The 25000-nt window shown below is 31.9% G+C and overlaps 1 protein-coding gene across 1 annotated transcript in view; it reads right to left on the bottom strand.

The window, feature by feature from the left end:
* The window catches only part of LOC115222821 (glutamate receptor ionotropic, kainate 2-like), a 310276-nt gene that overhangs the window by 25160 nt on the left and 260116 nt on the right, over window positions 1-25000 (bottom strand). Inside the window, 1 exon segment of the mRNA XM_036511777.1 lies at window positions 3292-3487. Coding sequence (XP_036367670.1) covers window positions 3292-3487 — 196 coding nt within the window.

The raw sequence follows: 25000 nt of genomic DNA, 5'->3' as shown, positions 1-25000 counted from the left end.
ATCTATATATCTATCTATATATATATATATATATGCACAATGTATGTGCATTTTGTTTATATACACTAACGCGCAAATATATGTCTGTTTGTTTCTCTCTGATTGTTTATGTGTGAAAATGCTCGGGAGGAAATTATAATTATTGCGCTGAATGCTCTCAAAAGCCTTATTGCAGAGCGACAGGTTTCCTGGATTAGCTGCATCGCTGAGAATCGCACTACATTTGACCATATTATGAAAATAAGTAAAACCCAGGAGGTCGTCCGTTTTGTCGTGAGAGTTGCTTAAATATCATACTCCAACGAAATGATAGAGAAATAATTGGATATTTTGCGGGCAGCTTCCCAATAAAGAATTTGCGACCGTTTAGGAGGCACAGTAGTTTGCAATCGTTGTTATTATTATGAAGTTAACGAGGGCTGAGAGTTGACAGAATCGTTAGCACGGAAAAGGAAAAGGAAGAGTAAATTTTGTATTATGGGTTTAAGCCTAAACAATATTGCCCATGGATAGATGATGAAAATAGAGTATAGCAAAGCGACACTCGAAAACAAATATATTTCTTTATTGCCCACAAGGGGCTAAACATAGAGGGGACAAACAAGGACAGACAAAGGGATTAAGTCGATTACATCGACCCCAGTGCGAAACTGGTACTTTATTTATCGACCCCGAAAGGATGAAAGGCAAAGTCGACCTCGGTGGAATTTGAACTCAGAACGTAACGGCAGACGAAATACCGCTAAGCATTTCGCCCGGCGCGCTAACGTTTCTGCCAGCTTGCCACCGTGACTCGAAAACAAATACTCAATAAACACATTCAACGCCCGGTTTGGGAATCGAAACCGCGATCCTCCGACCGCGAGTCCGCTGCCCTAACCACTGGGCCATTGCGCCTACACATGTATATGAAAAATAACGTTTTAGTTAAAACATCCTCCTGTAGTGTATAAACACTTTAGCGTAATAACATAAATATATTTTATTATTTTATTCTGTCGTCCAATTTCATTTCATTTCCATGGAAAATTTGAATCTGTATATAAATAATCAAGGGACAATTCCTTCATTTTCTCTAACTATAAGATTATTATTATTGTTGTTGCTGTTCTTACTGTTATTATTAGTACCTACACATATAAATATGTGCGCGCCTATGAATGTTTATCTCTTTTTCTCTTTTTTCTCTTTTTACTTGTTTCAGTCATTTTGACTGCGGCCATGCTGGTGCACCGCCTTTAATCGAGCAACTCGACCCCGGGACTTATTCTTTCTAAGCCCAGTACTTATTCTATCGGTCTCTTTTGCCGAACCACTAAGTGACGGGGACGTAAACACACCAGCATCGGTTGTCAAGCAATGCTAGGGGGACAAACACAGACACACAAACATACATCACACACATATATATATACATATATACGATGGGATTCTTTCAGTTTCCGCCTACCAGATCCACTCACAAAGCTTTGGTCGGCCCGAGGCTATAGTAGAAGACACTTACCCAAGGTGCCACGCAGTGGGACTGAACCCGGAACCATGTGGTTGGTAAACTAGCTACTTACCACACAGCCACTCCTGCGCCTATATATACGATATATACGTTTATCAAAGAAATGAGAGACACAGGAATAAAAGCACATTTCTTATATGCTCTTCAGCGGCGTGCATTTGTGTTCTTATTTCCCTCACACAGCTAGGCTTTGTAAAATTTGAAATATTTCTGATTAACAGTGCGTTGCGCATAACACACACGCGCACTCATATACACTCATACACAAATACATCTAATAACATGTACACATACATACAAATATAATATATATATATATAACATATGTACATATAGTGTAGATTACACACATATGTATATATATTTCTCGACATGTATATACATTCATATACGCATATACATACACACAATCACACAAACATATAATCATATATATATTCTCATACGTGTGTGTATGTGTTCACCTATATATACAATGTTTAACACACTTATCTAGACACTCGTATATATGCCACCCACATACACACACACGCATGTATATATGTATATATATATATGTATATATATATAATTGTTATATATATATGTATATATATTATATATATATATATATATATATATATATATATTCACGTTCATATTTATGTATGTTACACAAACATGCTCGTATATCTATTGAGGAAATCAGGTAAATATTTACAAATACACACGCTGACACAATTAACACATCTAATAAACACGCATCCTATTTGCGAAATACGAGGAATTGGCCACATTATTATCATTGGCACTATACATTGTTCCTGCAAAGTCTATTGACAAGACTATCTTGAAAGGAAACGTTTCAAACATTAAATACATTTCAATATAATTTGTGTTTCAATACCTTGCCAGCAATTCGATGTTCTATGACTATTATTATTAATTTTGGCATTATTGCAATAGCGAAATATATATTCTTACACACGCACAAGAACGCATAAATATATACAGCGTTGCACAGAAGTATACACACGCGAATACACGCACACAAACACACGCAAGCACATACCAGTGCGCGCGCACACACACAGACACACACACATACACATATACTATCCATAAAAAATGTAAATCATCCATTATGTGCGCCCCCACAAATATACATAAGATATATATATATGATATATATATACTACATACGTATATGATATATATAATACATACATATATGTATATATATATAAATATATATATATATATATATATATATTATTACTACGTACATACATATACTATATATATAAATAAAAATATATATATATATATATATATATATATATACTACGTACATACATATATGTATATATATATATACTACGTACATACAATATATGTATATATATATAATATATATATATATATGACCTATATATATCTATATATATATATATATGACATATATATATATTATATATATTATATATATATATCACAGAGATTGATAGATAAATAGATGGATCGACAGATGCAATTTTTGCATATATATTTACGTAACATACGTAATAAGATGGAACCATACATCTAAATTTAAGTAGTGGACTTGTATATTCACGTATGACCCAAGTTTTTATAACGTTTTCATTTGCATACAAATATACATATATAGAAATTCAAAACACATAATAACACTGACAATGTAAACAAGCATATATATATATATATATATATATATTATATATATATATATTATATATATCAATAATACAATGAAAAATGAAAGTAAAATATTAATTTACCTGTCAATCAATGTCGTATCATTCCATCCCACTCCAGATTGTCATTTGGGGCGCCATATTTGCCATCGGGCACCAACTCAATTATATACTCAAATCCAACAATTTGTGCTATCTCATGCAGCAAATCTACGCAGAATCCTTCGTACCGACTATTCCCCTCGGCATTTTCATCTTTAACCATCACATATGGCTTCTCCTGAAATTGTAAAATGTTTAATAGTTTTGTATCAGAGCAATTAGTGTGTCATATCTTAGGGACTGTATATTAGATTTATACATATATATATAGAAATATATATACGTATGAATTCATTGTGTTCATATAACATACAAATAACTGTAACTGTTGCAATTTTCATATATTCCACTAACAGAAAACTAGAGATGTAGCGTAAAGGTATGTAGAAAATGAAATATTTACTCACTGACTGAATGAATAACATTATCTTACCGAGAAATTACGTAAATTTTACAGCTCTGATTTTAGTATTTACTGCATATATATATATATATATACCATATATATATATATATAAACGATTTGATTTGAAAACCCCACTAGAATGGGAGAAAGCGCTAATACATGATCTAAGTTATATGATGTATAAAAAATACAAATATATATCTGTAAATATAAACCATCCGATTTTCTGAGTACCTCATTTCTTCTCATATAAAATACCTGTACATCATCTCCAAACCTTCCAATATATATAAATATCTGTGTGAGAGCTGCTGATATCTGGTAGTTTCGTAAAAAGCTAAGTAACTGAATCAAAATACTATTGACATATTCTGACTATGATAATATTATTAGCAATATTATAGATATAACACAAAAGGACCTAATCGAAATCATTAGAATTAATAATTGATACGTGAGGTCTTATTGACCGTTGAAATAGTATGATTGAAATACAACAGTCCGCTGCATTTTCCTAAATTTATATTGACTTTCCGAGCTTAATTCTTGCGAAAGACACTGTTTTGAGAACTGGTGTAATGAAGCTAATTTCACCTACGCTTTTCAGTGTTACATTAGTCAAAGCCATATTTCCTGATTTGTATATGCATGTGATTCACTAGGCTGGGATTTGTGTTCAGTGTAATTTTAAGGTCAAATCCTTTGAAAGTGTTAATTTAATCATCTCTATGTCGCTCCAATCTGTGCTAATTATTATTGCGGGTTAATAGTACACTGCTGTTCCTGTATATTTTAAATTCTATAACGTTAAATTTAGCTAGACAGTTGCCTAAAATGAATAATCCTATTCGATTATAGATTTCCCTTCTGCGATGGCGTCGCATAAGCGCAACAAAGATTTCAAATGCGTTGGTTAGAAGGCAATGAGGTAAAAGGTAGAATTGTTTTTGCTTTGGCTATAATTTCAACATTCCTATCTACGATTAAGTCCAGTTTTGTTGTAAACATTGCAAGGATGTCAGTTTGGTGACGTTGATTATCGACATAATTTTGTGATTAATTGGGTCATTGCTTTGGAGCATGCTTGAATTTCTCCTACACACTCTACATTTTAAGCTGAAATCTCCACTTGCACGTTTAAATGGCTTGAAAGTTAGTCGTGATCGTGTATACATTTAGGGTATTCATTCTGTATCCTGCAGTTTTATCAATAAGCTATAGATTTGGAAATAGAGAATGTAATCAAGTCCCTTTTAATTCCGAGGTTTCCACTCATGCGCTGAAATTAGGGGCTACATTTGGGAGCCTTCTTGTATATATTTGAAGCACTGATTCCACATGTCTCTTATGATTGTTTCCCTATAATATATAGACTTGGAGATATATCATATCTCTTTATATATTGAAGTTTACATTCATGCGCTAAGATATGATAACATGGTTTACTTTACACATTGGGGCCTTGAGAAGTTAGACCTGTTCTTGTTTATATTTGGGGCACTGAACGAAAAAGAAACATTCATCCGTTTTGATGCTATATCACCTCCAATATTGGTTTCAAATTTTGGCAGAAGGTTACCATTTTCGGAAAAGTATGTACGTCGATTACATCGATTTCAGTACTCAGTTGGCATCGATGCCGAAAGGATGAAAGGCAAAGTCAACGTAGAAACGGACGAAATGCCGCTAATCACTTCACACGGCATGCTAACAATTCTGCTAGCTCACAGCCATAAAACCGATATTTTGGTGGATCGTAAATGAGAGAGATTATAATAGATAAACATTGAGGGGATTTAAAGATCAAAATCGACTCTTCAATATAATCCTCGATTTGACAACACTTAAAACTGCTTTGGTAATCATAAGATAAAGAACTCACTCTGAATTAGTAGAGGACATCCTATCTAATTTCAGTAAGTCTGATTACACAAACGTTCACCTGGATGGCTTACTAGAAAAAAGACTGGTCATTCAAGCAAGCAACAATATTTCGTCAGCGTTATAAAAAGAAAGTGTAAACAATCTCGTAGTGAAATTGTGATATATATGAGAGCAAGTTTTTGCTAGAGCGTTCAGTATGTCTGCTCGATAACCTCGCTGTTGTTTGATCTATAAAAAAATGCTTCTTAGATTTCAGAATAAATGATCATTCTATGTTTTAGTATGTATTTTTTAGTGACAGCTCCAATAGTTTCAAATGTATAGTAAAATACAATTTCAAGGAGGCCTAAACCGATATACTATCTCTCTCTTTACTTGTTTCAGTCAGTTCAGTCATCGAGAAGTCCCCGGTTCAATCCCGGGCGTCCCCTTTGAAATTTTCATTCTAAGGCGGCGAGCTGGCAGAAACGTTAACACGCCGGGCAAAATGCGTAGCCGTATTTCGTCTGCCGCAACGTTCTGAGTTCAAATTCCGCCGAGGTCAACTTTGCCTTTCATCCTTTCGGGGTCGATTAAATAAGTACGAGTTACGCACTGGAGTCGATATTATCGACTTAATCCGTCTGTCTGTCCTTGTTTGTCCTCTCTGTGTTTAGCCCCTTGTGGGTAATAAAGAAATAATTGTTTCAGTCATTTGATTTGTTGATATGATTATTTTCAATACATGCATTGTCTTAATGACTTCAAGTTGGTTACTTTTGTTATTACTGATTATGTAAAGATCATTGCGAAAACTGTTATGTTTGGAATCAGTACTTCAAATGCATACAAGAATATGCCTAAATCTCGGGTATGAAAGCTATAAAACACAAATGAGGTCTAAAATTCATGAGAAGAATAAGTATTACAGCATATAACTGGGTATGCCGCATTTTCTAAACTGGAAAAGTTCAAAGTATATTTGAAGTTAGTTGTCCACATGTAACGAAGATTAGAACTAACTTTCAAGAAAGGAAAAATTCTTATAGTTTCCATTATTTATAAATTCTATAACTTTTTTTCAGCCAGTGCTTTTAATTCCTTCTCCCAGAGAGATGAGAATAAAATAATGACCTCCCCAAAAAGATATGAATTGAAAACTTGAGGCTACCGACATATCTACAATAAAAACATATTACATAATACCGGCAGTATATTTACGTTTCTATTCAATTAAATTAAATTACTCATGGTGATAATTTATTAATATGAAATTAATTCAATTGAATCTGCACACGTGATACATGCCGAAGGCGAATATGTCTGATGTGCCAGCACATTACTGAAAAAGCCATATTGCTGTGAGCAGTGCGCATATATATAGATGTTTTAATTTTTTTAGTCTTAGAACAAGAAAATGCGTTTGAAGTTAATTAAATTAACTCAAACTTATCCTCTGGTAAACATTTAACAAACTTTGTCAGAGGGATGAAAGGAGAAGTTGAAAATCGGTGTGTTTTGCACTCAAAACGTAACGTTATGTGGAAGATTTCAAAAGATATCTAGTGATCGGATTTATAATGAACGTTCATGTAGGTGTAGCTTCGAGCGACGTTCCACTCATTATATCAGGCAAGGAAAGAGCTAAGTAAATGATTCTATTTCTGGAACTAGCAGAATTGTTTGATACGCATAAAAACTTTTATCGTGTCTTCTCTTCTAAAGATATTTAAAATTTAAAACCTAGAATTTCTTATGTTTACTTATATTATAGCTCTGATATAACTGTAACGATGAATATATGTATATTCATATATATTAATACACACATACATATATATGTATATATATGTAGAAAAACACATATAAGCATGTGTATATATATATATATATAATATAGATATATATATATATGCAATATAGGTATATATATATATATATATATGTAGAAAAACACATATAAGCATGTATAATTATATATATATGTATATATGTATATGCAATATATATATATATATGTAGAAAAACACATATAAGCGTGTATATATATATATATATATGTATATATGTATATGCAAATATATATTATTATGTAGAAAAACACATATAAGCATATATATAGTTATATATATATATATATATATATATATATATATATATGTATATAGTATTATGAGATGAGAATACATATGTCTGAATTTAGATGTATGTATTTATTTATGTGTATCCATACATTCTAATTCGTGTGTATGAGTGCTTGAAGAAAAATTCGTAACGTACCTTCGGGAGGCTATGAATTAATTAATTCATTATACACGCACACACACACACACACATTTACATGTATATATGTACATCTATCTATTTATCTATATATCTATCTAAAAGGGCATGTATGTATAGGTACATATGTACAAGCACACATTTGTAAGTATATATTTACGTGTATCTCTCTGTCTCTTTACATACACACACACACCTATATATAAATAAATATATATATACATACACACACACATGATACGCTGCTTGAGGTGGAGTCTGTGTGTATGTGGATGCATTTTCCCCTGAAGTAGAAAATATCTCATTTACTGAAGAGTGGAAAGTGGAATTCTGTTGCGTTGTAGCATTTCTTTCCCAAGTGCGCTATGCGAGTTAAATAACAAACTAAATCGAAACACAGTCTCTTGATATCAGCTCTCACTCTCTGGGATCTAACCATATATTCTATATTGATCTCTATCTAACTGATATACAGAAATAATTTCATGCGTAATCGATTACATATTTATACAGAGTAAACAATAGAAATATATTTTTATGTCCAACAGATTAGATCCGGTAACATTAAATAGAAATTCGGTTTAGAAGAAGTTACGTATCAACAGATGAATATAAATATTTTTAACACAACAGAATTAAAATGTAACAAAAAATATATATATTTAATACTCGTGGCGATTTATGTATTTGGCAAATGACAGCACAAAGAAAAAGCAAAGCGAAGCGAAGCAAAGCAAAACACAAAATAAGAATGGAAGCTAAAATTTAAGACATCGTTAAAAAAAATTAAAACAATGCATCTATTTCCTAATGATGTATATTCTTGCTTGCGTAAGTTCTGTAAGTATACAGATGCCTTCATATATATATACATAATATATATGTATATATATATATATATATATATATATATATATATATATATATATATTATATATATTTTGTATATTTAGTTATATATACATATATATTACATATTATATATTTTGTATATGTGTATTTAAATGTATGTAATAATTACATATATATTTGTGTATATATACATTTATATATGTAATATATACATACATATTTAATAAGTATGTACAATGTATATTATATATATATATAATTTGTATATTTTTATATATGTGCATATATATGTATGTGTTTGTGTGTTGCTTGTGTGTGTGAATTTTCGACATGTTTTCTTCCTGCTTTCATGAATGCAAGTATATCTTTCATTTATATACACAGTTTAAATTCAGAATATAAAATATAACACAGATAATCACTACGGGGAATTTTTGCTCGCCGTTCTTCCGATACTGCTATGAGTATTAATAATAATAATAATATACTGAATATTAACAATATTATTCTTTTGCCCTGCAATAAAAATTCGAAACTTTTAGAAATCATTTAAATAAACATTAAAAAAAAATCGCAAAACAGAAACCTAACAAAACGGCGAATGTTTTCTTTTTATGTAAAATATATATATATATATATATATATATATATATATATTATATATATATATATTTTAGGCATATAAATAAAAAAAAAAGGAAATAAATAGATAAAGTGAAAAAAAAAATCAAAGGCTGAAATGTAATAGACATTAATAATAATGATTATTGGCACAGTTACAGAAAGCTAGAGGGGAAATTTTAAAATCCATTCAAAGGCTTTCCTGTACATTCGGCTGTATATTTTATTGATCTGAAAATCATGAAAGACAGCGAAAGCCTGACGAGGTTTCAACACCTGAGAGAAAGTGATGCAACTCTGTACGGCAAATCTTTAATCTAGCATTTCATTATTTCTTCCATTTTTCATGCTTTCTCTAAATGTTTAAAACCTGTTTAATTTATAATATTGAAATCTGTAAAGGAGATTGATAGTTTTTTCAAACAATTTTAAAAGTGTAGGGCTGATGCCTATTTCTTCGTATCCGAAATACGAAAATTAAAATTAAGCCAAGTAATTTCAACAGATAATCTAGATCCCCGATGTGTAGGAACAAAAAATACATCATATACCGGGATTTAGGAGTAGTGTGCCCCCCCACCAAGGCGCGTGGCTCAGTGGTTAGAGCGTCGAGCTTACGATCGTGAGGTTGTGAGCTCGAATCCCGGACCGGGCTGCGTGTTGTGTTCTTGAGCAAGACACTTTATTTCACGTTGCTCCAGTCCACTCAGCTGCAGAAATGAGTTGCGACGTCACAGGTGCCAAGCTGTATCGGCCCCTTTGCCTTTCCCTTGGACAACATCGGTGACGTGGAGAGGGTAGGCCGGTATGCATGGGCGACTGCTGGTCTTCCATAAAACAAGCTTGCCCAGACTTGTGCCTGGCCTGATGGGGTAACTTTCTAGGTGCAATCCCATGGTCAGTGTCTGGCCGAAGGGGGTCACCACGCCCCCCACCAAAGAAAAAAAAACCCTGCCTAGCTGTAAATTTTCTAACGTGTTGGGCTTTTGTTTACACACCTCTGTAGTTTGAATTTATTTCACACCTGGTTTTAACATGTTCGAAATATCTACGAGAGATTTGCAGCTGTGTTGTAAATTCACATCAATTTGACAACGTGTTTATCTATATTTTTTCCACTCACGCCCATTCAAATTATATGGAATGTCAAGAAGGTGAATTGATTACGATGGTTGTTTAGCAACCACACATTCTGAGGTCAGGTGGAATTGTGCTTGATATATAAATATACCATTCAAACACGCGCACACATAGATCTTAGGCTTTCACTTCATACACGCCAGCTCAATTTGATTCGTTCTCAGTCGAAAGTCACCTGTTGCTATCCTTGTTGCTTATATTCGTAATTATGTACCATGTTCTCCGTTTTTTGCCTTTGTAGTTATAAACATTTGCTAGCTTTCTTACAAAGAGGTCTAATGCTCTTGGCTTAGTTTTTTTGGGGGGTAACCAAATCGAACAATCTCAAGTGTAATTACCCGAAATGGTCATGACGTCTGGTACTTGACTGAAGAAAGAAGCCCACTAATAACTCGTCTTCTTTTCCCCTATCATTCTAATTGTTTCTCTTATCTGCCTTTGTATTGTCTGTCTGTCTGGATGTTTTTTATAGTCCTCTATTGCATTTTTGTTCTCATACGTATATATAAGGCGGCGAGCTGGCAGAATCGTTAGCGCGCCGGGCGAAATGCTTAGCCGTATTTCATCTGTTGTTACGTTCTGAGTTCAAATTCCGCCGAGGTCGACTTTGCCTTTCATCCTTTGGGGGGTCGATAAATAGAGTACCAGTTTCGCACTGGGGTCGATGTAATCGACTTAATCCCTTTGTCTGTCTTTGTTTGTCCCCCCTTTGTTTAGCCCCTTGTGGGCAGTAAAATATATATATATATATATATATATATATATATATATATAATAAATATTAGGGAATAAATCCAAATTTACAGGGAAAAAATCAGATTTAGGATTAAATCGATTTTATAGTAAAATATTATAAAATATTATTCGAGACAAAACCACTATTTTGCAAAACAAACAAGGAAAGACTTAATTAATACATAAAATTTTAATATATTTATTAAAATTTTATGTATTAATTAAGTCTTTCCTTGTTTGTTTTGCAAAATAGTGGTTTTGTCTCGAATAATATTTTATATATATATATATATATTATATATATATAATATATATATATATGAAAATATATTTAGTAATAAGAAAATTCAAACGTATATACGAGATGGAACTGTCATGTTCTATTAGGATTTGACAAAATTGCCGTGGGGATAGTAATGTTGTCATTTAACAAGATCCTGCTCACGTAAGAGCACATGAGTTTTCATTGTGTTCGCTCATTCAATATCTAGGCTTGTTGTTAAAAACCTACTGCCTGTCTTTGATAGAAAGATTATAGAAATCATTTAATTGATTGTCATTTAGTCCTTTATCTAAATTTGGACATCTAATTATATGTTGCTTCTGCTGTTTCGAAATTTTGAGATGTGTTGCCAGATTTGTAACAATAATTCCTTGTAATAGCCTGGATATATATATATTTATGTTGACAGAGTTTACAATCATACCTTTATTGCTGCGTAGATTAATTTTAATTGTTACAATAGTAGTAAATATAGCTTAATTTTTGCAAATATTTTACGCTTCCAAAATAGATGTCTTGCAAACAACTTGCACATGCAAGTGCTACCAGTCAAATGCTCCGTATACCGGAAGCCAGTAAGTGTATGGGGTCATCAGGAGAGAATGCGCGCCGTTTCGGGGCCAACCTCGACGGCATTAATGCACACCGGCGAGCTGGCAGAAACGTTAGCACGCCGGGTGAAATGCTTAGCCGTATTTCGTCTGCCGTTACGTTCTGAGTTCAAATTCCGCCGAGGTAGACTTTACCTTACATCCTTTCGGGGTCGATAAATTAAGTACCAGTTACGCACTGGGGCCGATGTAATCAACTTAATCCGTTTGTCTGTCCTTGTTTGTCCTCTCTGTGTTTAGCCCCTTGTGGGTAGTAAAGAAATAGGCATCAATGCACACCGGTCCCCCTCACTGATATGAGCCCCTGCTTGCTAGATCAGCTGGTTATCAAATTTAGCTCAATATCCTTCTAGCCATCGCTCATCGTATCTGTTTAACCAAATCCAGTGGCTAACCTTCTCCACTGTATATAATACATTTCCAAATCGCCCTGGGGAGTTTATGCAGTTGCAGCAACGATAAAGTGATAGTATGTTGTTAACTTAACAGGAAACTGTGTTTCCTAGGACTAAATAACAGTAGCGTTCTTCCCTTTCATGGGACTGTCACATTAGGTTGATATTAGGGCGGCGTGTTGGCAGAATCGTTAGCACGCTGGGCGAAATACGTTACTGTATTTCGTCGTCTTTACTGTCTGAGTTCAAATTCCGCCTAGGTTGACTTTGCCTTTCATTCTTTCGGTGTCGAGTAAATAAGTATCAGTTTTGCACTGGGGTCGATGTAATCGACTTAATCCCTTTGTCTGTCCTTGTTTATCCCCTGTATGTTTAGCCCCCTGTGGGCAATAAAGAAATTACATTAGGTTGACAACATACTATAATTTTGCTCTTTGTTTTACATTATTTGAATTTCTGGCTATCCTTACCATTATAATTTCTTGTTAACGTCTATAAAGGAGGTGTGAAACCAGAATTGTTAGCGCATCGGAGAAAAATATGCTTTGCATTATATCTTCCGATTCATTACGTTCTAAGTTCAAATCCCACCGTGTTGTGCTTTGCCTTTGGGTCGATAAAAATAGTATAACTTGACTTTCTCGGCTGAAAATGCCGGCTTTCTGCCAAATTTAGAAGTAAGTATTTATAGATGTTAAGAAGCTTTCGTGTAGTCTCTTAGTTAAATATTTTAAGGCTAAAGATTTGCCTCTGCATAAGTTCTTAAGTAAATAATTTATAAGATGAAATAAACTTTTGTTTATGTGCGTACTAAAATTTAGTGGAAATGGTGAAATGTACTGGACTTTCTTTTGTGAATTTTTCTCTACAACTGTGTACGCCTATCACATTTATTTGGTTCCTTTGATGAAATTAGATGTTGGTGCAGTTTTTGTACATGATGTGTACTGTAAGGAATATTGGTTTGAAATGATAAATGGCGAGATTTCTTTGTTGGTGTTGGAATATAAACTTCAAAGAAAACAACAGTCACAATGAAAGTACAAAGCCTATTCAGAAAAACCTGTATGTATAAATCAGTTATATAAGGAGCTAACATTACATGTAACGAAACTAAAACGGCGATAGTTATGTAGGTTTAAGAACAAACTTTACTGACCTAATTCCTTTATTACCCTACAAAAGCGGTGGGATGTAACACTAGCAACTTACAACCAGCTAAAAGAAGCAGCATACCCTATATTATTGAATGTTGAATCATAGATAATGCATCAATTAAAACGCAATCAAATGTTTTACGTAACCTCTGCTCCCCGGGAATGGTTATCGATCACGAAACATCAAATTGGCATATTGAATAAGTGCATACAATGAGTCAGTTCAAACACTTATATACGTTATACACCTAATAAAACCATATAGGCATCCCTGCAGGGGCAACATGGAATCCCGATAGACCACAGCTATTATTTTGTGTTTTATCTTTTGTTCTCGGTAAATAATATTTTGCGTCAAATTAGTAAGTGCGTTAGAGTACTATCCCATATAATGAAATCTCTTGAGGTATCTCCATAGAAATGAATATCCGGTAATTCAATAAAGCGGTATATTCCCTCCCTACAATAGTTCGTTCTCAAATAGATTCACAAAGAAACGGCAACTCCTACATCATCTGATTATACGTACGAATGCACTAGCATATGTATCTCAAAGGATATACAGACACACACATATATAGACACATACGCACAAAGACAGTGAACCATTGAACCAAACTTGTTAGGCCTGAGGCTCAGAAATAATCTCAAAGAAAGAAAAAAAAACAGAATTCAAGCATTTAATCGCTTAAAGATACTATATGTGCGTTTGCTTGTCAACATCCCTGCATGTCTACATACAAAGGTAATATATATATATATTATATATATATATATATATATATACACATTCGTGTGTGTATATATTATTCTGTGTGTGCGTGTGTGTGTGTGAGTATATATATTCTCTCGTGTGTGTGGTGTGTGTGTGTTTGTATATCTATTTTCTTCGTGTGTGTGTGTGTGTTTGTATATATATATTATTTCTTTGAGTGTGTATATATATATGTATATTTCTTCGTGTGTGTGTGTGATATATTATTTCTTCATATATATATATATATATATATATATGTGTGTGTGTCTGTGTGGTGTATGTATATATATATATCTTATATATATATCTTCATATATATACACATACATACATATAGAAAGAGATGTATATAATCTATGCATGCATATATATACATACGTACATAGATACACAGACGCATATATAATATATATATATATATATATATATATATATATATATATATATATATATATATATATATTATAAATATGTGCGTCTATCTGCATGTGCTGTATTTGTGTCTGCGCGCGCTCGCCGGCGCGTGTGTTGCAAACAAACGTTTTGAAATACATAAAGAGTACTAAAAATGACTGACTGGAGAACTCAAATTCTATTTTATATGGGCAAATGTTTGAAATAATTCTATGAAAAGAGCTTTAGGGTTTAATAAAGACAAGTGAGAAAAAAATAAGGGTCGGCAAAGAAAGTTAATGAGTGTCTTAATTTACCAAGAAAGAAAAAGGCAAGAATGCCGCTCTCTGTGTGTTAAGAAGCAACAAGGAAACATTTTTTTCAGAACAATGAACAATATGTTTCTAAATATCTCAGAGAGATTTATGCAGTAGTGGTAAGATAAAGTATTTGTATACTGTCAAATTAATGTGGCAGACCCATGAAGGGATTTATGCAGTTGTATGATTCCCTTCATGGGTTTATCACATTAAGTTGACAGTATACAAGTACTTTATTTCAACAATATATTATTAGTAATGAAGTGACCAAAAACTGAGCGCAGTTTGTCTTGGTACCTTTCCTATGTAAAATGTTCGCCAGTTGCAGCTCAGTTGAGCTAGACGGATTAAATAAGTGGCCAGTGTCCAAACTTGGAAGGATGAAAATTTGAATGCATATTCTCATAAAAAATAACCATAATTTTTATCACTAAATAATCTTAACATTATAATGTGCTAGTTGTTTAGGATTACTTGTCTCTTTAGGCTCACAATGTCGTTACACATTCTGAATACGCACACATAAACGCTTTCGTACGTACACACACACACACACACACATACACACGCACAAGTATGTATACGACTGTGCATCATTTTACTTATATATATATATATATATATATATATATATATATATAATTATTGAGGCGCAGGAGTGGCTTTGTGGTAAGTAGCTTGCTTACCAACCACATGGTTTCGGGTTCAGTCCCACTGCATGGCACCTTGGGCAAGTATCTTCTAGTATACCCTCGGGCCGACCAAAGCCTAGTGAGTGGATTTGGTAGACGGAAACTGAAAGAAGCTTGTCGTATACATGCATATGTATATTTGTGTGTGCGTAGTTTTGTGTGTCTGTGTTTGTCCTTCCCCCCAACATCACTTGACAACCGATGCTGGTGTGTTTACGTCCCCGTAACTTAGCGGATCGGCAAAAGAGACTGATAGAATAAGTACTAGGCTTACAAAGAATAAGTCCTGGAGTCAATTTGCTCGACTGCTGGCAGTGCTCCAGCATGGCCGCAATAAAATGACTGAAACAAGAGAGTATGTATGTATGTATATATATATATATACACACACACATATATAAAATGTTCAGCTTATGTGCTTGAAGCAAACTCTATAATGCAAATCAGCAAATATTTTATACACTGCCTTTATATATTATACACTAGGCATTTCAATTTCGTTTCGGAAGTGATTCGAATGTGCGTCATTGATAAGCTAGAAATACAGTGAAATATGTATCTGAAGCTTTCGTGAACACTTCTGGGCTTTATCGATTCGCCTAGCTCCGGAGTGTGTGCTGTTTTTGAATTATACGTCTTTAAAGGGATTTTTCCGGGACGAAAAACTGTAGCTTCTGGCATTTACACTACACACCTACGTTCAACATGTGTCATTGATTATTTTTATATTCTCTTCCATATTCTGAATATATTGTAATTCTGTAACCTTATTGCAATACAGAAAAAGTTTGTATACAACCTGTATATATTGCGTCATTAAAAGAATTTTTCCCGGTGAAAACGCTGCTGATTCTGTATTATGAACAGCACATGTAAGTTAGGAATGTGGTACTGAACATGTATATGTAGATAGACATATGCGTATATACGTGTGCCTGCCCATCTATATCTAAATATATCTACTTATACATTCTTTTATATTCTTTTATTTGTTTGTCATCTGACTGCGGCCATTCTGTGGCACCGCCTTTAGTCGAACGAATGGACTCCAGGACTTATTCTTTGTAGGCCTAGTACTTATTCTATCGGTCTCATATGTCGAACCACTAAGTTACAAGGACGTTAGCACACTAGCATCGGTTGCTAAGCGATGGTGTGTCGGTGAGACAAGCACAGACACAGAAACAAATACATACATATATCTAAATTAACTATTACTTAACTATCCTCTCACACCGTCTCCGATGAAGGGATATAATAAATATCATGGAAACAACTGTAAGACCAGTCTATAAAAGTTCTAAAATCTACTCAGCTTTGGGTTTTTTAATCTCATAACGCAAAAAATGTTTACATACATACATATATATATATATATATATACATATATATATACATATAAGACATATAATCAGTCGCCATGATAGATCGTTAGCCACTACACACATTTTTTCTATCCTTTTTTTCTATCCTTGCTTTTTCCGTGTCCCTTTCTGTAGAAGAGCATAGGCTCGAAACGTAAAAGACTTTCTCTATTCCTGAGCGTTATACTAATACATCTGTTTGTTTTGTACAACACCTGTCTCCGTCTTTTGTTTTTTCGTAAACTCTCCCTATTTATGTATGTGTATAAATATATATATCTATATCGGCAGGATTCTTTCAGTTTCCGCCTACCAAATCCACTTGTTTATCAACGGCTTTCTATTCTTATGAATTATCACAAAGTAAGCCATCTCTGTAACCCTTAGATGTTGGTAGATGCTTCTGAAGAGGAACAAGAGCTCAATTGATAAAGCTTAGTCCAATTATTTCTTTTTGTGCATTTATCGTCTCGTAAACATAATGAGGTTAGTGTTAATTTTGACTCTTTAGCAACCGCTGGTGCTATTTTGCACCCCTTTTCTTATTAATCCCTTTGTGATTTTTTATTGCTAGCGAGCCATTTATATTATAATGTTTTTAATATATCTTGTTACATTAATGTATCACTGTAGTATATTTTTCTATTGATTTATATAATCTATGAACTCTTTCTTTTTTTATGTTTATAATTGATATATACACACATTTTATCTGTTTTGGTTATGGTATAATTTTGAAAATCTTAAATTTCATTTTTATACAACATAATATTGCTTATAACATATTATTGCTTATAAACAATTACCCATCGGGCCCCAAAGCCAAATTTCCACCGTATTAACATCTTAGGTTTCTTAGCGCCTTGCCCCTTTAACAAGCAATTACCATCATGATTTAAAGTCTTCTCCTTCCCAGCCTCTTTTTATAGACAGTGATATCCAGTTGACTACTCCTAATGTCTTTTTTCCTTTCTGATGAAAGGATAATATTTATGAACATACACAGCCATGAACTGTCAACTGTTGTGCTTTATTCAAAATAGACACAGTCTTCTAGTCTTAGATTTAGTTGTTGATCAAGAGATAACTGAATTAGAAATGAATTACAATCCGCTACAACATAATATCCCCCAATAAGCTTCATGCGATTCTTGGAAGTGTAGTCTATTCTTAGCTACGATAGCGACAACATGAATTTCTTCCATGTTCTAGCAGTGTTAAAATATTTGGGAAAAATTATGTTAACGTGTCCAAATTTGTTAAAATTCTATTCATGTATTTGTGCAGCTGAAGATGGCACTGCATTTAAATTGATGTAATGATTGCATTGTTCAATTAAATGGAGTCGTTTGAAACGGTCGTACTGCATCTCTACTCGTTATCCTGTTGCTTATTTTGATATATATATATATGTATATATATATACATACTTACCACACACACACATATATATATATAGATATACACATTATTATATACACATACATATGCATATATATATACACACATATATATATCTTCATATATACACACACATATGTTTATATATATATATATATGTGTGTGTGTTTGCGCATATATATATATATATATTCACACATACATATTTTATATATACTTACATATAGAAATGTTATGTACATATATGTGTTTATTAGTTTATAGTTACTGTATTAGTTGCTATATATATAACATCGGATATACGGTAGCCATTATTAATGATTTGATGTCCTTCGATACATTTATTATCCTTAAGCTAGAATTTCATTTCTTGCATTAAATTTCAAAATTAGTCACCCTCAAAGGAAAACTGAAGTACACAAATGAATAAATACATAAATCAATAAACTACTAATTAAAATGTTCAAGGACGTAAAACCAAGTATATTGAATAATAACTATCAATTTGAAATGTTTTACTTTCCTAAGGACTAAATCTAAGGATGATGACGTAAATCAACGTGCGCATAAAAAACAAAAATAAAAAATATTGAGAAATGTATAAGATAATATTCATTACTATTTTTAATATTTTTATTATTATTATTTAATTATTATTTAATTATTATTATTATTATTATTTAATTATTATTAGGCGTAGGAGTCGCTGTGTGGTAAGTAGCTTGCTTACCAACCACATGGTTCCGGGTTCAGTCCCACTGCGTGGCACCTGAGTGGTGAACTGGTACTTATTTTAACGACTCCGAAGGGATGAAAGGTGAAGTGGACGTCTGCAGAATTTAAACTCGGAGCGTAAAGATGCTAAACATTTTGTCTGTTATGCTAAATATTCTGCCAACTCGCTGCCAATCTTCAAGTGATACTACTACTACTACTAATAATAATAATAATAGGCGTGGGAGTGGTAAGCGGCTTGTTTACGAAGCACATGGTCCAGGTTCAGACCCACTGCGTGGCACCTTCGGCAAGTGTCTTCTACTATAGCCTCGGGCCGACCAAATCCTTGTGAGTAGATTTGGTAGACGGAAACTGTAAGAAGCCTGTCGTATATATGTATGTGTGTTTGTGTGTATGTTTGTGTGTCTGTGTTTGTGTGTCTGTGTTTGTCCCCCTAGCATTGCTTGACAACCGATGCTGTAATTAATTATTACATATATTATTTACTGCAAATACTTGGATTTAAAGGTAACGTTAGATCTCAAAATCCAATCGGTTATTTCCCTCAAGAACAAAATATCACACACACAAAAAAAAAATAACTCAAAATCATGCGAATCTTTACTCGAACAAAAATATGCAAAGACTATTCCGATTTTATTCCTCAAGTTTCCCCAGTAAAATACAAAACATATCAAGGGATAATAAGGAAGGAAATATTTCTATTCTATACTCATTTTTCACAACGCGAGTTTGTATGAAAAAAAAAGCCTACGACAATATATTTGTGTTGAGGAGGGAAAGTATTCATGATCAGAAGAAAAAAAACTAACAAACTAATCACGAGCAACAATCAAACGAATTGAGAATCCAAATCATGAGGATTCCTCTAACACATGACGAGCGCAGAATTAAATAAACTAGACAATCCTATGTATGTACGTATGTATCTAGTTATCTATTTATCTATATCTGTCTGTCTATATTTTTGCACACAAACATTTATAAACGTTGGTCTGACAACCTGTCAGATTCTAGTTTTTATTTAATGTTATACAAAGAGAAACTTTCGACTTGTCTATGTAGATGCTTGGCTATATATATATTATATATATATATACACACACGTGAGTCTATGTGTGTGTGGGTGCGTGTGCTTTTGTGTGCAAAGCTGGTTATCCGTTACAAACTTACAGTAAATTAGACAACGTAAAGTTTTTGTTTTTCAAAGCTTTGAAGTTAAATAATTATTCAGACAATAACGGTTTTCTTCACTTTCTTTGTTTTAATATTAAGCTATGTACACACACACACACGTACATACACATTTATGTATATACGTGCATGCGTACATACATACGATTGTATATATTTATGTGTACATATGTATATACGTATGTATGTATATCTATCTATATATATACACATATATACATAGATATACATGTATATATACATAATATATATATGCATATATATATACATGCACATATATATATATAACACACACACACACCACACACACCACACACACACACACACACCACACACACCACACACATATATATATATATATAATAATATATATATATATATCTATAATTATTGCTTAAAACTGAATACATGTATGTGCATGCTATGTATATATGCGTATCATTTCGCTGTGTGTGGTTGTGTACATAAATATAATGCATAGAAATACACGCTATTAATATATATATATATATATATATATCTATATATATATACATACGCACACACAAATTTATAACTATATATGTGTTTGTGTGTAAGAGAGAGAAAGAGTGATTGTGGCGGTGTATGTGTCTGCGTATGGGACTTTATTTTCTCTGTCTCTTTGTCTTTGAACAATATATTTAAAGATATTTCACACCCAACCATAAAGACCATAAAACACACAGAACAAATGCTCAAACGCTACATCAATAGACATTAGTCTCCTGCTCTTGTTGCTATCCAACCATGTCTTGAATTTACGTCATCTTATCTATAACATAACATGCAAGTTCTTCGAAATAATATATTGTTTCTCTGTCTTTGTTGTTCTGTCTGTGTTGTGTTGTACGCGTGAAATGGAGTGAAACAATAGCCATGTATAAATGCTCAACACAGTTTGATGTCGTCGATGATTTTTGCTAGAGATAGCACATTTATCTTTAGTTTATTCTTATTTTTTTGTATTTGAAATGTTGTTCGAGTCGTCGCCGCCGTTGTTATTGACGTTGTTTTGTAGCTGTTCGGCCATGTTTTATTTGACCTGTGAACAACGCCATTAAAAACCGTTACCATCTTGTAACATGTATAGCCATTGTATCCAAGTACTAAATATTCCGCAGCTTGTAAACTAATATTAGAACAAGGTCTCACAGTCAAGTGACTGGTACACGCTTTACTGACACAGTGAAACGAATCGTTGAACTTCAGGGGATATGGAGGTGGAAATTATTACTATAATTTATTTTACGCCATATTAGATAGATTAATAATTAAAGGGATTCTGTTATACTTTCTTTTTAAACGATTTTCATCCAAGCAAATGAAATAACAAGTGTCTGAATTATAGGGTTCCTTTGGCACACAATTTTAAGGAGTGCAAATATTTAGGTTTTTTTACGTGAAGGTCCGAGAGGTATAAGCTTACCCTGAAAAAAACTGGAAATCAAAATTTCTAAAAGTATTTTTCCGCAACAAATAAAACAGAGATAATTAAGAAAAATACAAGAAAGAAATAAACAAATAAATGAAATAACAAAAAGCGAAACAGAATCAGACAAAACAGTAATATACACATATAGGCGATTCTATTACCATAATAGGTGGTGATAAATATTTCAATATATTAAAGACGGAAAAAAAAGATAAAGAACATTTAGAAAACAAATAGGTATATACATATAGATGGAAGTAGTTTCAAAAACGTGTGTGTGTGTGTCATGTGAGTGTGTGTGTTTGAGCGTGTGTGCGTTCGTGCGAATGTCCAAAGAAATGTGCACATACTAATATATGTGCGTATATATATAATGTGTGTGTGTGTGTGTATATATGTATTAGAATAAATAAAATATAAATACCTGTGAACATTTATAAGAAATATAACCAATTAATATGCATAATATATATATATATAATGTATGTGTGTATGTATATGTGTGTGTTTGTATATATATCTATGTGTGTATGCGTGTGTGGAATTTTATTAAATATCGTTAGTATAAAAAGAAAATATATTAATAAAACAAACAAAAATTCCTTTAGTAATAATAAAACATGCCCGAGGGAAGCTGTATGAAGAAATGTTCAATCGGATTAGTTTAAAATATATATTTGATGGAAAATAAGGAAAAAAAATATTGTGATAAACAAACAACCAATTGTGTACAAGTATCCATTGGAAATTGACCACTTGTACTTAAAAGTGATTATCGAAATTAAATGCTTAACTGAAACAAAATTGGTTCTGATAATGCCCTTTAGTGATGGTTAGATGAGAATAAAAATATTTTTCTCAGAAATATAGGAGCAAATGAATGTTAATCACAAAGGATAATGCAATTCTAAAATCAGCAAAAATTATGCCGCAATACTTTTTTTGAAGCCGACTATAAATGTCTCCTATTTAAGTTGATGTAATATATATGTATATATATATATATATATATATAATGTATAGAAAGCTACATATGTATATGTATGTACGGGACTAAGTAATATGAAAGATAATGTTTATTTTTAATGCTGCCGTATTTTGATATTGCATATTTTGCTTCGATTTGGTTAGTTCATGGCTTTTAGAATTTAGAAATTGTTTATATATTGCTAATTCACTAATTAATGTAATTTAATGTTAAATGAGGAACAGAATTTTTTCTAATAATTAAAATATCAAAATACATTGACGTGTTGATACGAATTTTATGAAGATTAATTAGGAAGAATATTTGGTAATCTTCAAATATTACGCTTATATTATTATGCAACTTGCTGCTTTTATACAAACATTGATGCCAATGTCAATCTCATATACATACATAGATATATACAGGCATTATATATATATATACACACAAAAATATATATACTTATGTATGTGTATATATATATGCATATGTGTATATATATATATATATATATATATACATATGTATATATATAATGCAGGATTGTGTATATTATATGCATATGTGTATATATATATACATATGTATGGTATATATATATACATATGTATGTGTAATATATATACATATGTATGGTTATATATATATATACATATGTATGTGTATATATATATATAATATATCTATATATATACATATGTATGTGTATATATATATATATATATACAGATGTATGTGTTATAATATATATCTTATATAACATATGTATGTATATATTATATATACCACACATATGTGTGTGTGTATATAATATACATATGTGTGTGTGTATATATATATATGAGACACAGATTGGCTTTATTTAAATATATGTACCCACATATCCATATTTGATTTAACAATGATGATTAATATTTATTGTTAGAAACAATTGCGAAGATAGTATTTGTAGATCAAATTTTAAAAGGTACAATTTTCTTAGTTACCTTTCGCTTTCTTAGGATTTTTTTGTTTTAATATAAAGAAGCTTTGTTTTAGAATTATTGTTGTTGGTTGCTGTTGGGTTGGTTAGTCGAGTTAGTAATATACATATCATAATGACATCACCGAACACACATTGGAATATACGACAGATATAGAAGGAGCTGGAATGGAGGCAACTACAGGATAGTTGAAGATACATATATATATATATGTTTCGAGCATTATATCAACATGCGGTTTCTGATCATACATGATTATTGCTGCAAAATCCATGCTTCTTACATGGAGAGTTGGTTATTAGGTAGGTTATTAGTAACAATACAGAAATAGCAGCAACAGCGTTAGTAGTTGTGAGAGAAGTAATAATAAATAGCTGCAGAAGAACATAACAAGAGGAGAAAGACAGAAAAAAAAACCCAGATTACCTCTGGAGAATCCCCGTTTGCATACAAGTAGAGATATGTGAATGTAATATATACATACATACATACATACTATATATACATATATATATATTTATATAAGCTGTTATGAGTAAATATTAGACCTATATACATACATATATATATATATATATATATATATATATATAAGCTGTTATGAGTATATTTAGACCTATATATATATAATCTATATATATATATATAATATATATATATAATATAAGCTGTTATGAGTATATATTAGACCTATATATATATATTATATATAAGCTGTTATGAGTATATATTAGACCTATATATATATATATATATAAGCTGTGGTGAGTATATATTACATATATATATATATATATCCTATATAAGCTGGGTGGTATATATTACATTATATATATATAACAGGTATGGGTATATATTAGACCTATACATATATATTACATGTGTGTATATATATATAGTTATATATATATATATATATATATATAAGCTTTGGGAGTTATATATTAATATATATTATAAACAGTTATGTGTATATATTAGACCTATACAATATAATACATGTGTTATATATATATTATATATATATTAATATATAAAAGCTGTATGAGTATATATTAGACCTATATATATATATAAAGC

The sequence above is a fragment of the Octopus sinensis genome, linkage group LG21 (assembly GCF_006345805.1).
Source record: "Octopus sinensis linkage group LG21, ASM634580v1, whole genome shotgun sequence".
In the NCBI taxonomy this organism is placed as follows: Eukaryota; Metazoa; Mollusca; class Cephalopoda; order Octopoda; family Octopodidae; genus Octopus; species Octopus sinensis.
This window is presented reverse-complemented; position numbering and strand designations above follow the sequence as displayed.